This window comes from Antennarius striatus, chromosome 23 (assembly GCF_040054535.1).
Source record: "Antennarius striatus isolate MH-2024 chromosome 23, ASM4005453v1, whole genome shotgun sequence".
Classification (NCBI taxonomy): Eukaryota; Metazoa; Chordata; class Actinopteri; order Lophiiformes; family Antennariidae; genus Antennarius; species Antennarius striatus.
The window spans coordinates 11,361,777-11,376,841 of record NC_090798.1 but is presented as its reverse complement, the minus strand read 5'-3'; the positions used below and the strand labels follow the sequence as shown (position 1 = coordinate 11,376,841).

Genomic DNA, 15,065 nt, shown 5'->3' with positions numbered 1-15,065 from the left:
GACAGCAGGTGGCAGCATAACGCTAAATTTCCCTGCATGTTGTTGAACTCCATATGAATTATTTGTCATTTAGTGACTAATTTAAATTATGGCAAACCGACTAAAATTCCTTTTACATTTATTAGAAATAAAACTTATATTTAATAGAATTTTAATACATGTTTATATGAAAATGGTTCTATGGGAAATACAAATCCTCACACAGTCATTAAATTAGTTTTATTTGACAATTGTTAATCAATAAAAATAAAATAGTACAAAATTCTCTTCAAAAATCAATTAATTGTACAAATAATTGCTCCAATTTATCTGCGCTATCACATAGAAAAAATACAAAAGGCACTGTGCATTGATCTACTGCATATAGAAAACTTTCAGAACCAAAAAAAAAAAGTCTAGGACTTTCTGAGGAACCGCGATTATTACTAACCCCAGGTCTTTTTTTAAAAGCAAGCCCCTGTCCTTCTCCAGATGTCCCATCGTGCCTCCAGTGGGAGTAAATCGTAGACGGGTCAGAAAGTTAAACTAATTTATAAGAGGAAGGAGTGTGAAAAGAAAACAAACCAGAAGAAGTGTCGACAGAAAAGTGACGTGAAGATGGAGTGTACCTCTGTGCCACATCGTTTCAACCAATAACAATCACTTTTAAATATTTATCCATCACCTTACAGTCCCCGGACACCGACACCGGTGGTTTGATATGCATCGAATCTGACAAAGAACTAAGACTTTTATTTTCTGAGGTAAATGGACTTCATGTACAAACAACAATGGAGGAGCATTCTCGCTCTCATCGGCGTCCAGGTGGTTCATAATCACACAGATCCTTAGGATCCACTTTAAATTTGTGCCCACATGTTACAGAATCTACGAGTGACCCCTTCAAGACACCATAAGAATGTTTCAAACCCATTTCAAGGTCGGTACACTGAGCCCGAAACACAAACTGTCGATAAAAGCGTAGCATTACAAGACGCTGCTAATTTCTTCGTGTCTGATAATCTATTGTGTTAAAGTGGCATTTTGTTAGACATTCTTTTTTACAGAACATTAGCTCCAAACAGGAGGAGCACACTCGTGCGCTACCTGCTCCCCCCATTGTGCAAATTCAGCATTCATTCAAAGCTTTTAGTAGTTCATACCAAAACTGTAAGACAGCTATTAAAAGGACACCTGCTATTACAATCTCTTTGGAATCCAGTTTCGTCCTCAACTTCCTGTTATGCGGGAGTCAAACTGGGCACCGGTCAAAGGGTTCATCCAGTCACAAGCTCTTTTCATGCTTGAGCTAAAATCATAAGAACCCGTGCTCGTCGAGTCCTTTGGGAGTGACTGGGTTCCACTTGGCAGTAGTCTTTGTCGTAGCGTAGCCTAGAAGACGAAAGACAAAAGTCAAACGGGTTCGGAAAACCAAAATATGACTCTAATAGACTTTTTAAAAACCATATCACTAAGCGGTACCTGATTCTAATCTGCTTCTGGAAGGTTCTGGCGGCTGAACATCAGGCAAAGGGACCCGCCTCCCTTCGACGTCGCTGTCCCCCGATGAAGCCCGGTCCTCCGCTTTCAGGTACAGGGCAGGCTTCTTGTGGTATTTGGCCCGGTAGGTGTCCGTCATACAGTTATCCACAGAGAAGTAGGTGGTGGGCAGAACTGTATCCGTCTGACCAGGGCTGTCCGTACCGTCGTCGGGTCCGGATTTGGGACTGGGTAACCGCTCCTCGCTCTCGCTGGCCGAGAGATCGTTCCTGTCCTGGTCCGAGGACCCCGACTTGGAGCTGGCGTCAGACGAGAGCCGGTGCTCGGCGGGCGTCTCGATCCACCGGCGAAAAGTGCTGTGCGAAAGGTGGGGCAAGTCGTTTTTGGGGTTCGGCGCCTCCGCCGGTTGGGTGTGAACGCCGGATAGGCTTGTGTGACCTCCGCCGATAGTCTTGGCAGGTAAAGGCGGAGGACGGATGTGCGAGAAAGGGTCGTCGTGGGAGGCAGGGTCGTCGTGTTCGGCGAGAGGTCCGGCGAAGTCATCGGAGCTGTTCCACTCCGAGCTGCTGGTCTTCGCCAAGTAGGGGAGGATGGGACTCCCCGGGCTGAGGGGGCTGCCGTCTACATTCTCCTCTCTTTCGCTGTCGGGATCTTCGTGCTTTTCCAAGATCCCAGGAGTGTATCGGAAGGCTCTCCTTCTGTCGCACAAAGACACAACCACCAGGGTTAGGTAGGCCTAGGGCTAAACCGCCGAGGAGGTGCCAGATTTCCTCTTACACACACTTTTACCTGTGTATCAAAGGACCAGGGAAGTCGTTCTTGTCTTGTAGATCCGGAGATCGTCTTCCGTGTTCACCTAGATGACAATAAAGCCTGGTGAACACTTGTAACACAACTAAGACACATTTAAAGCGCAAAAGTGAAGTTACATCATCACTTTGTGTTCAAAAAGAAGAGTTGGGCTTCTATTGGGCTATTTTCAATTTGCCTGCATCTCTCTGCACCACAGACATGTTATCTAACGGGGGTCACGCTGGTGCTGGGAGGGGATGTTTCAAAGCTAGTCTGGCACCCTCGGGCCCCCGACGTACCCCTCTGTCTGATCCAGCCAAAGAACACCACCCCTCTCAGGGACTTTTGACTCATATAAAAGAATGAAACAAAAAACCCCCCAGAATAAATGGATTTAGATGTGCGTAAACACATCAAAACCAATGAGGCGAAAAGTCTACAAGCCGATTACGACTCAACAAAGTCGTGATACTGTGTTGATTAATTAGGGCCGCAATCATTTTTGTGATAACAACTGATTTCCTCTATTAAAAAGCAGCGAGAACACATGTTCAGAAACGGGTCCCTGGGAAGGGGGGGGGGGGGCGAAGAGCTTAGCTAAGTTAGCAGGGTGGATTGAGATTTACAGACAACAGCTGACGGGACGAGGGAGAGAGTGAGTAGCCGAGGACCATCTGTGATGCGTCAGCATACCCTCGTTTTTTTTTTTTCATGCGCGCTCTCAAAGCATTAGCGGCTAAATCCTTTGTGCTGGCATGCAATTACGCCGGGGTCAGACTCCAGACTCTAGATCCCCCCACCCCACCCCTCCACAACACTATTGCATTTTTAAGCTGCTAAGTCCATGTGGCGATTCACAATTTCGTGACGCTGATCTACAACGTTGGCAAAGCAACGGCGGAAGCAAACCGAAGTGTTTGATTTCGATTTTAATCTTTTTTTTTTTCTCCAAACACACACACACACAAAAAAAAAAAAAAGCTGTTACGATGATGCCTTCTCCTTCGTCTTCGTCGGTCACATGGGTCGCTACCAAGAGGAAGCTGGGAGGACAAAACGGGATAGCGACCGTGTTGTTGGGTCGTGAGACTGTCACTCTTGAGATTAAAAGGCTTTTCAGCCACCAAACGAAATCAAATGTAAATCAATTCTTCAGGTTCAGGGTCAGGCAGAGCTCCAGAAACACCAAAGCTGCTCAGAACAGATGTACTTAAGGTTTAGTGCTGCTCAACACCCGTACTACACTCGCCTGGCATTGTCAGACGTTTATTTGTTTTGTACTACCCTAAATGTTCAAGGTACACACTTATTTGGCTGCAGAGCAGCTAAAATATTAGAATTTACACACCGACTATGAAAGATAGCCCATAACAGGTTCAGAGAAACTGTACATGTGCAAATTTGTCAACGCAACATCCAAAAAAAAAAAAAAAAAAAGCGTCTAAGGATGTCTGTGGGAATTTAAGTCTTGGACGTCCAAAATGAAAAATTGATTCTTGAAAAGTGATTTGAATTTTCTGTTTGTTTTAAAATGGCTGGGAAATATGAATGTTAGAATCCACATGTCACTAATGATGGCTAAAGCCCAACTTTAACACAACTTGTTTTATTCACCAGGACAAAAGCTTGTCTCCACGTCCTTCGTCGAGCCCTGGAGAGATCACGAGTCGGGGTTTACGTCGAATTTGATCCGAACTAACTTAAAAAAAACGCAGCCTGGCTCTGATTAATGTATAAAAATAGGTCTTGTGATATTTATAGGATGCGTTTAGAGGTGGAAAGGGACAAATGAAGACTTTTATAGGTGCTCAAAAAGGATTTTATGTGTGGGTGATCTTTAAAGCTAAAACATATAAATTAAAATGACTTATGAGAGCACTTCTGCTTTGGTTTCCTCGTCTTGTTGCACTTGTCTGAGAGCTATTTTTAGATCCTGGGAATAAAGCTCAAGCTCACATGCTCTGTTTTCTCATCATTTTGAACCTTAGAATGAATTCTATGCTGCAAAAATGAAAATTTTGCACTGAGAACCTCCTTCTGACGGGTCCAGTCGTGATGTTTTTCTGTTCAGACACTCGGTTCTGATGGAATTAACGAGGCGTTCGTTAAGGGATATTTTCTGTGCGCCCCGATAAAGAATGTGAAGTGTGTCCAGGCAACAAACCCCCGAGAGCTATTCCTGTCTTCTAATTTTCCTTCATTCTGTCTCGAAGATAAAAAAAAGAGAAAGAATCTAACACGACTTTCATTTGAGGCACATCATATTTTATTTTCGTGACTTAGTTAACAGAAGTTGTGCCAAAACCAACTCCCCCCCCACCCGTGGATCACAAAGTTTCTACTTGCTGAATCGAGATGACATGATTTACAGCTAAGGTGGGCCCTCCCCCCAAGATTAATGTCATCAATTAAGTATGCGATCAAATGTGAAATATTGTCACCGGCTCCCCTTCTGTTCCTGAACGGGGGCCAGGAATGTGTTCCTGCAGAGCGTCACGGCATCACGGCGAGGACGGCGGCGTACGTCTGTCAGCGTTTGTGTTTGTCTGTTGCTTTTTCAGCCACATTACGCAAAAGTTAGTTGATGGATTTTCACGAAACTTGGTTGGGGGAGTTGGACAAATGAGCTAAAAGAGGGGATGGAGGAGAAGAAATGCCCTCTAGGGATTGTTTTGTGTATCTCACGTGATCGATGGACATTTAGCTCCATATAACATGTCAAAGGTGGCGTTTCATTGGATAAAAAGTGGAACACTTCTTTGTTTGCGGATCAACCTGGATCTCGTTTGACTCCATGTTTGTGACTAAGTCTTCACAAGGACGGGGCAAGCAAACAGATGATCGTCACTTCCCCTACGGGATCAGAGAGTGTGTAGAGATGTTTACCATCCCTTTGAGTTTTGTCTCATACTTTGTGCTGTCCTGTCTGTCCTACTGCCCGTGTTGTCCTGCCCGTGTTGTACTGCCCGTGTTGTCCTGCCCGTGTTGTACTGCCCGTGTTGTACTGCCCGTGTTGTACTGCCCGTGTTGTACTGCCCGTGTTGTACTGCCCGTGTTGTACTGCCTGTTGTACTTCCTGTTGTACTTCCTGTTGTTCTGCCTGTTTACCGTGGGTCAGAGAGCACTGCAATTTCACCTGTGCTGTATGTCGTGCATATATGGTACACTTGACAATAAAGCTGACTTTGACTTTGATGATTCCACCTCGACAAAATCCAGTTCTTTACTGGGTTCCATTTGGAATGATGCCTCCTTTCCTTCTCTTTGAATGTTACATAAAGTTTCCTCAGGAAATAAGGTCAAGGCCAGTCAGTGGGGAACCAGCATGAAGTCAGTCCCACACAGAACCCGTTCAGGCCCGATAGAACAATATATGGAGGAAACTGCTCATTGCTTTCTTAATATTTCACATATTAAAACACAAGGAAGTCTCCCGGGCAGAGGAAATTTCTTTAATATCAGGGCCAAGCCTTTGTCCACGGCTTTAATTTATTCCCATTACGCAACGCTGAATATCTAGACTTCCTCAGGATTTATGAGTAACTTCTGAAACGACGGCGTTATTGTTTTTAAATCTTGTGCTCATTTTAATCAAACGTCCATCCCGAAGTCGTTGGTGTGGAAAAAATAGGAAATCATGTGCAGTGTGAAAGAGTTGCTTACCGGTGAGGAATGCGGAGTACAAAATGTCAGCCTTCATATCGTCGGCTCTTCTCGGCGGGAAATGATCCCTAAAATCCAAAAATAAATAAAATTATTCATGCCTGGTGGATTTCCAGGAGACGCTAAACAACCTGGACTTTCGCCAACCAATTATAGAGCTTGGAAGGATCCATGATTTAGTTTTAATACTATTTATTCTCCTTAAATGGTCACCTGATAAGGTGCTGCACTTCAAATACACTATAAAGAATAAGACACACTGTATTTTCCGCACCACAAGGTGCACCTAAAAACCTTCAATTTTCTCAAAAACTGACAGTGCACCTTATATACGGAGAAAAAATGTTTTTGAGGCCATTCATTGAAGGTGAGTTCTCAGCTCTCAGCTGTAACCTCAACCCCCAATGCTGTTCCCTATCTGGTCAGCATTCCAGACAGAAGAGCTGCATAAAGTCGCACACATTCACGCACACAGCGGTTAGTCATCGACATAAAAGCCAACTTAAGTCTAATCTGCTCTTTCCCAGTTACCTGCAGTTTCAGGTGTCAACCACAGTGACCTGGCTCTTGAAATTTGAGAAAAGGCTGCAGAGTCGCGATGCAATCCCTTTAGCGCAGCTCAATCTAATGGATGCATAAAACAACCACAGCAACTACAGCAATTTCTATTCTATGCGCCTTGTAATGCGGTGTGCCCTATTCTGGTGAAAACAGTTTTAAAATAAGCCATTCATTGAAGGTGCGCTTTATAATCCAGTGCGCCTTGTACAAGCAAACCTTGGTTTTCGAACGCTTTAGACATCGACCAAATCGGAATTTGGCAAAAAAATTCGGAATTTTTTTGACAACGTCACAATGTCACAACGTCGTGTTGGGATCATTAGCTCCATGTCAGACACTAAACAGCTCCCAGCACCAGAGGACGGGCTAATCTGCCTTTGTTTCTGGTGTGTTTGTAGTTTAATCCCTTAGCGATGCTAACACCTTCCAGGCTAAGCCCTTTAAATCAACAGCTGCCTGATGTGGAATCACCGAACGGATGTTTTCTGCGACAGAAACAACTTTGGTTGGGCTCTTGGATGTCTCACCTGGGCAGGTGCAGCTCGGGGGCGGGTCGCAGGTCCTTCCCGGACAGGTTCTCCACCACGGGCGAGTCCAGGTTGGCCGAACTGTTGCTTAGCCTGTCGCTGCTTTCGTATCCCGACTCGGTCCGTTGGATCTTCCAGGTATCGTTCCGTACTTTTCGGGCCGCCGGGATCTTGGTCCGGTCCTTTTCTCCGTAGCCGCCCCGGCTTTCGGACTCCAGCGAGGTCCAGCTGCCAGCGATGTCGTGCCTCTGCTCATCCTCGTAGATAGTCATCAAGCTTTTGTGTTTGCCCTCCTCTGGCCCCCCCCACAGGAAGTCTCTGTCTCGCTCGCGGTCCCGGGAGGGCGACTGACTACTGGGTCGTCTCCGGGGACTGTGCTGCCGCCGCTCCGGACCGCCGCCGCTGCTCAACACGCTGTCCACGTTTAAAGCCTCCCGCATGGGCTTCCACGCGCGGTTGGCTCTGCTGCGGGGTTCCCCCCGCCTCCCATTGCGCCCCCTGGAGTCCTGGCTGCTGTCGGTGTCGTATCCATTGGAGAGGTGTTCTATCCTCCAGTTGTGATAGTCGCCGCCGTGACCGGGGGCATCGGGCGACCCGTGGCGCCTCGGGTGCGATCGAGGGGGCTCGTGGGACGAGCGCCCGCCGTGTTGGGGCGTCCGTTCGGCTCGGAGGAGACCTTTACCCTGGCTGCTGTACAGCCGGGTGTCCAGGTGTTGTTTGAAACCGTTTTCTGGGGGGGAAACGGATCGGGAGTAGATCCTGTCGGGACCTGGATCTACGAAACAGAAAAAAAATTAAAATTCATAAATAAAAATAATAAATAACAAAATAAATAATGAAAAATAAAAATGTCATGTCAAAATTCTAAAACTAACATCTTTGGGTTAAAAATTCATCTTGACTGTGTGAGAGTGAGAAGGAGGGGGAGGCAGGTGAGGGAGGGTGTGAGCATGTGTGTGACAGCATCACAGTTATTGTCATTTACGTCTGCGGACGAAAGGAAAGTGTAAATTCTGGCCGGCGGGGGCTGATTGTCATCCCCGCCGCCGGGCAGAGATGCTGACAAAGGGCTGCACACACCAGCATCGTGTGTGTGTGTGTGTGTGTGTGTGTGTGTGTGTGTGTGTGTGTGTGTGTAGACATGGAAGGTTTCCAAATGCGAAAACCGACATGTCAGCACACGGGTGTTCTGTCACGGACGCGTCGGCGCTCTCAAGGACGCGTCCAGCCGTAACGGCGGCGTCCAGGATATATAGCTGGACCTCCTTCCTGGTGCGCTCGTGTCACACCTCCCATGATGCACCAGCAGCCTTATTTATCTACGTGGCAATGACATCGCTGACCAGCACTCAGCCCCCCCACCCCCACCCCCACCCCCCCTCCCATCCCAAAGAATCTCACCCGACGCGTCTGGACCCACCTCTGTAGCGCGCGTCCGGCCTCCGCTGGGGGCTCCGGTCCGGCTCTCTTCTGGCCGGATGCACCCCCCGCGGCTCCCTCAGCCTCTGGGCGACTTCTCTGGAAACGTCCGTGAAGCGGCTCCTCGAATCGGGGGTGTCGGCTTTCCCTGCAAAGGCGAGAGGCGTCAGCTGGGAACACGTGTGGTTAACTAGTTCACGCCGGCCGCAGACGGCGTTTAGAGTTTTAACGTCGAGGGGGAACCGGTCCGTTTGCTGCGACATGAGGGCGAAGGCAGCGGGGTGGAAACCAGGGAGGGAGGGGGGCATTCCAGGGCATTTCTGCCATCTCGAGCAAATATTCACTTTGAAAAGTAGTGATTAGGCACTGCACTGGAAAACACTGTTAAAGCGTGGTTCTGCTCGCCGTCAGCAGGAGGCAGCGTAAACGCCACGCGACGATTGAGGCAAGAAATCCATTTAATACACAGCTATAAATATATGGTATATATACCATATATAGAAAAATAAATATATAAATATATGGTAAGTATATGGCATAAATATATAAAAAAGTAAATATTATACATACAGGAAAACCTCGTCTCGCGCCGTTAGCCAGTTCCAGGAGACGCAACAAAAATAATAAGTTCTGTACTGGACTTTATTAATGAATGCATTTTAATAATATTTGGTTGATACGAATCTATTTGGAACTGAAAAACAATTTCATTTTATTTTTAATATAGTACAGAAAAAACTTCTGTTTCATCTTCAGCTGTTTCTTCTTCATTTTGGGTCACGGGGGTTGCTACGGGATAATACTAAGATATTATATGTTTTATTCTGCTTTATTGTACAGTAACATAATATTATGGGCTTTGAATGGTTTACTAGGAATTGTATTATTCTGTTACTTGTGGCAGACAGACGCAGAATCAAGGAAAACGGTCTACACTTGATTTTTTTTTTAGAAAACTGAGGTATAATCGAGAACGACGTAAGCCGAGGTTTACCTGTACAGACAACACAACACGGCACACATGTGTGTTTTTTTTTATTTCTGAATGTGCTTCTGTCCTACCTGGCCCCCGCCGTCCGGCGGTCTGGTTGCTGGCCCTGCTGAGGGTGGAGAGGGTCTTCTGTTTGGAAAGGCCGTGTCCCAGCAGGGCGTTCAGGTTCTCTCTGGTGAGGTCCAGCTTCTTCGGCGCAACGGAAGGAGATTCAAGGACTGAATGAAAGAAAGAAAGATTTTTTTTTCTCAACTAAACTTCTAAAAGAAATCATTAATTTGATGTAAAACACACTGAATCTGATGTAATTTAAAGGATAATGTCGTCCTGAGTTTTGGGCCGGCGCCCCGTCGGCTCTGGGGCTCGGCCAGGAGGAGATAAAAACCTCACCGAAAGAACAAATCCAGGGATATATAATCCAAACGGCAGAGATTTTCAGCAGTCATCAACAAATTTTTCATTACTGCCTTCCACTAATATGATCTGGGTTTTACATCCCGTTTAAAGGAGTCATTTCCTTCTGCCTGCAGACGCCACAGACTTTTATTTACAGGTAATTAAATGAGCGCCGCGGGAGCGAAAATCCTGCGGCGTTAATTACTGGAAGGCTCGTTTAACTCGTACCCGGCGCGTCCCCGTTGACGGGGGAGTTGTAGTGAGACTGGCTGCCGCTCAGCGTCACCACGTCGTCGGCGTCGATGGCGCTGCCGTCGGGGTTGGAGTAAAACAGGAGGAGGGGCTGGAACTGCTCCTTGATGCATTTGCTGATCACGTCTTTCCACCTGGAGCCGATCTGACGGGAGACAAGGAGACAAATCTGCACCTTTATCTGGGAAAGACCAACAGATTTTTCTCTCTGGAAATAATCTGCGTGGTTTCTTGGGGAGCCATCAATTTGAGGATATTAAAGGAGGGTTTAAACCGGTAGGATTTAATTTAGACGAGCAGACAGATTGTGCGCGTGACAGGATAATTCAGTTTCCTGTCAGCCCATCTGGTTTCACTTCACAAAGAAACACTTTCGTCGTTCGAATTTTATTTTAAACTCATTACAAACTCAACACTTTCCACTCATACCAGCGACAAAGACGGGGGGAGGAGACGCTCACCTCTTTGACCGTGGCGTCGTCGAAGAAAACCCACTTGGAGGACTTGGTGTGGAAGGTGAAGGCGCAGTAGTGGCTGTTGGTGTAGCAGATCATCCCCACCAGGTGCAGCTCGCCCTTCCTCGCCTTCTCGTCCGTCACTTTGTAGAAGAGCTGCGGGGGAAAAAAGTCGCAACACATTCACGCAAACAGCGGTCAGTCGTCGACGCAGAAGCAACGTGAAGCGAGCAGGTCGGCGATCGACGGGCCGAAAGAGAGTCGATCCGAAGACGTCAGCAATGATTTTCATCGCTCAGTGGAAATTAAGACTTCTAATCGTGGAATGTTATTGTCGTGACGACTGATCCAGAAGTTGCACGTGTGTCAGAGCTCACCTACGAGCGAACACGGAATCGGTCTGAGCGAAGCATCGTGGGATCAATCAATCAGGAACGGAAAGAAAACACCGATAAATGTCCGGAGCGTCAGAGAAAAACTCCACCGAAAGAGATCCGATGCTACAAAACGCTGGCAGTTAATGAGTTAAATGCAGCAGGTTGTTGATAATAACATTAAATTAAAAAACTTTTTTTTTTTAATTTAATCAAATATTCTGTGATCCAGTTGTTTTTTGTAAAATTACGTTTAAAAAAAAAAAAAAAAAGTGTTGTCTCAACATTTCCTGCAGCTTTTCAAGTGGAACAGCGGGGGTTCAGGCTCAGTTTAACATCCAACAAAAGTCACATGACCCCCCCCCACTTCCCCCATAAATTAAGCAGGCTTTTGTAACTCATTAGCAGAAAGGAGGGGGGGGGTTATTCATTGGATATCAGCTACAGACAGAGGAACTCGTTCCCACCATTTTTGAACGTAAACACGTCTGTCTCCCCGTCTCCGTGGCGTCCCACCCACCCTCCCCCCCCCCCAACCCCGCCTCAGAAGAAGCACACAGATGAAAGGAGGGGCATGTGACAAGGCTGACTCAGGCCAGCCGGGGGCTTTTTGATCAGCGGCGGGGGGCCAACTGGGCACCGGGTGTGGACGGCTTACAGAGGAACAAATCCTCTCTTTATTTCCCACGAATCTTTGATCGCATCAGAATCTGGGAGACGAAAACATTCCAAACTTCAGCGCGTCTGGAGACGATTCTTTAATATCCTGTCGGGAAAAGATGTTCCAGTTCTGTGGCGACGGTTTGTTTTCGTTCTCTCCCGTCTTCCTGTTTTTAAAGAAGCGAGGCGTTCGCGTTGGGGACCGGACTCACCGAGGACAGACTGAGGTGAGGCCCCAGCAGGCGGGTGACCTTCTCCGCCATTTCCGACCGATCCGAGTTCCAGACGAAGCCCACGGTGACGATCTGAGGCGAGTTCATGAGGACCTGCCTGATCCGGATCTTCTGTCCGCAGGAACTCTGGAGGAGAAAGGCGGCGTTAGCGCCAAATCCACGGAAATTCGATGGAAAAACCCCAACGTAGGAATGGCGTGAGAGTCTCACCGGACAGTTCCGGATGTCCTCTATCGTACTCGCCGCCTGTAACAGTTCACCGAACGACTTCCGCCTGCGATGCTCCATCTGTTGACTGTTAGAGAAACGAAAAACCGATAATGAACCACGTGACAGGTGGGGGACACCTGGCAGCAGGTGGGGCGACGTCGTACCAGAGGACGGTGGTGGAGACGTAATGGACCAGCTCCGTGAAGGGCAGGGGGTCGGAGGACGCCCCGCAGCTGTGGCACACCGACTGGAGGAGAGGTCAGATCGGAGCAGTTAGCGTCAGCTACTCGTCGTTTCCGCGAGAACAAGGAGATTTAACCGGAGGGCTCACCTGCTCGTAAAGCGACATGGCGAACTTCTGATGCGTGATGCACGACTTGGACGTGCAGACGTCCGACTCCTCCGGCACGATGTGGAGGTGGATCTTCTCCAGGATGTACTCCTGCGACAAAAAAGATTCAACATCACCTGTTTCTACCTCAGATCCAGACTTTATTAAATATTAAGGCCGACAAAAAGCTGCAGACACGACTTTGCAGTCGTTCTTTGTGAAATTGGCCGACTTCCTGGCATAATTTTCGCACTGGCGTTTTGCTGCTGGTGCATTACACGGAGACAGCTCGAAGGAAAAAAAAAAAGAGTTAGGAGTCTTCAGTGAAGATATATTTTTTTGGAAACACTGGAAGACGGGGAGAGAAAGCGAGATAAAAGAAGCTCATTAAGCTACAATAAAACCCGATCTCACACATCGTGATGTCAAAATCCACCCCGAGATCGAGTCACGTTATTAAATGGATTTTCAGAATATTTTACCAATAGAGGTTTTCTTTTAGCTCAGTGATGTTTGAAGAAAGTTTTTAAAAAAAAGTCTTTGGGCATTCTAGGATCCTCGGAGCAGTAATATTACTGGGATCAGACTAAATCTCGTGGGAACGCTGTGCGATTTTTGTCAAAGGGATGAAGGTGTGATCCGTGAAAGTGGGGGGGCGAAAAGACGGGCGAAATAAAAAAGAAAACATGGGAGTTCTAAAGAAGCTTAACACAACACGGTAACACAACACGGAGCGGCTCACACACGACTGCAGCGCTTATATAACCTGTCATGATGATGTTTAGTGGTAATGTGGTGGGGGCTGATGGGAGGGACAGAAGCTCTTTAAGTGACCTCGCCAAACAGTTTGTTGCAGTGCATTACCATGAATTGTGTGGCTGGGTAACACACACACACACACACACACCAGCCCCCCCCCCCCCCCCTCAGGACAGCCGGGTTGCCACAGGAACTCACAAAGCACTCTGCAGCGTCGTCCATGTATCCCAGCTGGAAGCGCTGCTCGTCCTTAAAGGTCTCGGCCAGGGCGTGACGCAGCTGGTCGGAGGGCAGCGCTCGCTCACGACTGTGTTGGAACTGGGAGAAAATACCCTGAAGAGGGGCAAGAAGGACAAGGACACGTTGTTCGAGGAAAGCGTTGCCGTCTGAACACGGTGCCAACGCGTGACCGCCAGCGTCTTACCTTCAGCGCGCAGAAGATGCAGGACTCCCCCAGGCAGAAGTGTCCCGGCAGCTGTCTCAAGCTGCGACGGAAGATGTCCAGCTGCCACAGGACCTGCAGGAAGAGAGGTTACTATTTATCACATCCTGAGACGAAGACGCCGTCTTATCTGATTGAGACACGAGGAAGAACTCGCACAAACTTCGCCAACGGTTACGATGGTCTGGAAGCGTCTTAGTCACGGAGGCAGGGGGCGATCTGTCGCACTAGCGATGCCTCCAAAGGCTAAAACCAGATTACGTTCTTGCGTCCGCGCATCAAAGCTCGCAACTTCGCCTCATCGCGGATTTTTGGTAGGAAGTCACGTGATAAACGTACTCACATTCTATTGGCTGACGGCATCCAGAAGTACGCTACGTTCCGTGAGTCTCGGACTTCCGTGAGACACAAAAGTGCTTAAAACAGTCTACCAGTGTTTTAAAAGTAATACAGACAGAAGGTGGTTCAATGTCAGTATAGGGGGGGGGGTTCATAAACGTTTAAATTACCATAAATAATAAGATAAATACTTTGTCGCTCAATCGCGGCATTCGTTAATCGCCGTGTGGTTCCTGGAACGCGTTAACAGCGAGGACTTGAGAGTCAAGCCCCGCCTCCGCCACACCCACCTGCACGGCGCTGTTGAGGAAGCAGCTGTTCTGGCCCGGCTCGTTCAGCAGTCCTTTGGTGGGGGCCAGAGACAGCATGCTCCCCGGCTGGTACGACTTCCCCAGATTGCCCCCGGGCTTCCTGAAGAACTTGGCCCATGCCATTGGAGAGGGGGGGCTCTGCCTTCAGACAGGTCAGACAGGGTGGGGGGGGGGGGTGGTTGGGTTGGGTGTCAGGATCGAGTCCCTCGTCGCCCGACGGGGCGACTCCCCAAACAGTCTGGGGGTGGGGGTGGGGGGGTTAAGTGATTCCTTGAGCTGCAGCTGCTGCGCCGCTACACATGGGCCTTTAGGACATCTCTGCAGCTCCCGGAGACCAACAGTTTTAAAAAAGTTCTCCAAAAATAAAAAGAAATTAAACAAACACTCGTATTCTCCGTTTTGGGAAGCGTGTTGGTCCAAAAATCTGGTGCGTCTCAGTTTGGGGGGAACACGTCTCTCTCATCTTGCGTCCTCGCAGACTCCAAGACTATCAAGAAGGTTGGAGATCGTCCACCAGACAGTCTCCGCAGGGTTTGGAATGTCCTGGAGAAGGAGAGACAAAGACGAACGGAGGTTAAAGAGGTTTTCCAGTCCGCTAAACCTCTCTGCTTCATTTACATGATCTTTTAAGAACCCAGCATCCAAGGCTGGAGTCCCGTCAGACTGAACTGGTAGGACTCGTCCACGCGGTTTACACATTAACTTCCACAAACACCCTTTGCACCGGAGGCGTGTCCTTCAGCCCCGGAATGACTTTCCGACAAGCAAAAAGACGACACAAACCACACAAAAAGACGTCTGAAACCATAACGTCTTCAGGGAGTTTAAGCAACCGGGCCGAGGTGAAGTTCTGGGTCAGGAACTAAAGGAA

At 48.0% G+C, this 15,065-nt stretch overlaps 1 protein-coding gene across 2 annotated transcripts; it reads right to left on the bottom strand.

The window, feature by feature from the left end:
• Positions 1–204: 204 nt before the first annotated feature.
• LOC137590282 (inactive ubiquitin carboxyl-terminal hydrolase 53) lies at positions 205–14,350 on the bottom strand. Of its 2 annotated transcripts, none has more exons than XM_068307797.1 (16): positions 14,174–14,350; positions 13,527–13,619; positions 13,301–13,435; positions 12,344–12,454; positions 12,177–12,259; positions 12,013–12,097; positions 11,782–11,928; positions 10,542–10,691; positions 10,057–10,225; positions 9,504–9,650; positions 8,443–8,589; positions 7,023–7,797; positions 5,935–6,002; positions 2,269–2,335; positions 1,462–2,177; positions 205–1,371 (listed from the first exon to the last, which is right to left on the bottom strand). In XM_068307797.1, exons 1-16 carry the CDS (start codon positions 14,315–14,317, stop codon positions 1,295–1,297), a joined length of 3,114 nt encoding a protein of 1,037 aa, XP_068163898.1. In that variant the 5' UTR covers positions 14,318–14,350; the 3' UTR covers positions 205–1,294. The 2 variants fall into 2 exon arrangements, with proteins under 2 accessions (XP_068163898.1, XP_068163899.1); XM_068307798.1 differs by having other exon boundaries at positions 1,462–2,174.
• Positions 14,351–15,065: the final 715 nt, after the last annotated feature.

Excerpts from the sequence above, each read along its gene's own strand:
- LOC137590282 (XM_068307797.1), bottom strand. The coding sequence starts at position 14,317 with ATGGCATGGGCCAAGTTCTTCAGGAAGCCCGGGGGCAATCTGGGGAAG. Across the intron at positions 13,436-13,526 it reads GCATCTTCTGCGCGCTGAAG|GGTATTTTCTCCCAGTTCCA; the intron begins GTAAGACGCTGG and ends GCCCCTCTTCAG. Across the intron at positions 10,226-10,541 it reads ACGACGCCACGGTCAAAGAG|ATCGGCTCCAGGTGGAAAGA; the intron begins GTGAGCGTCTCC and ends GTCTCCCGTCAG.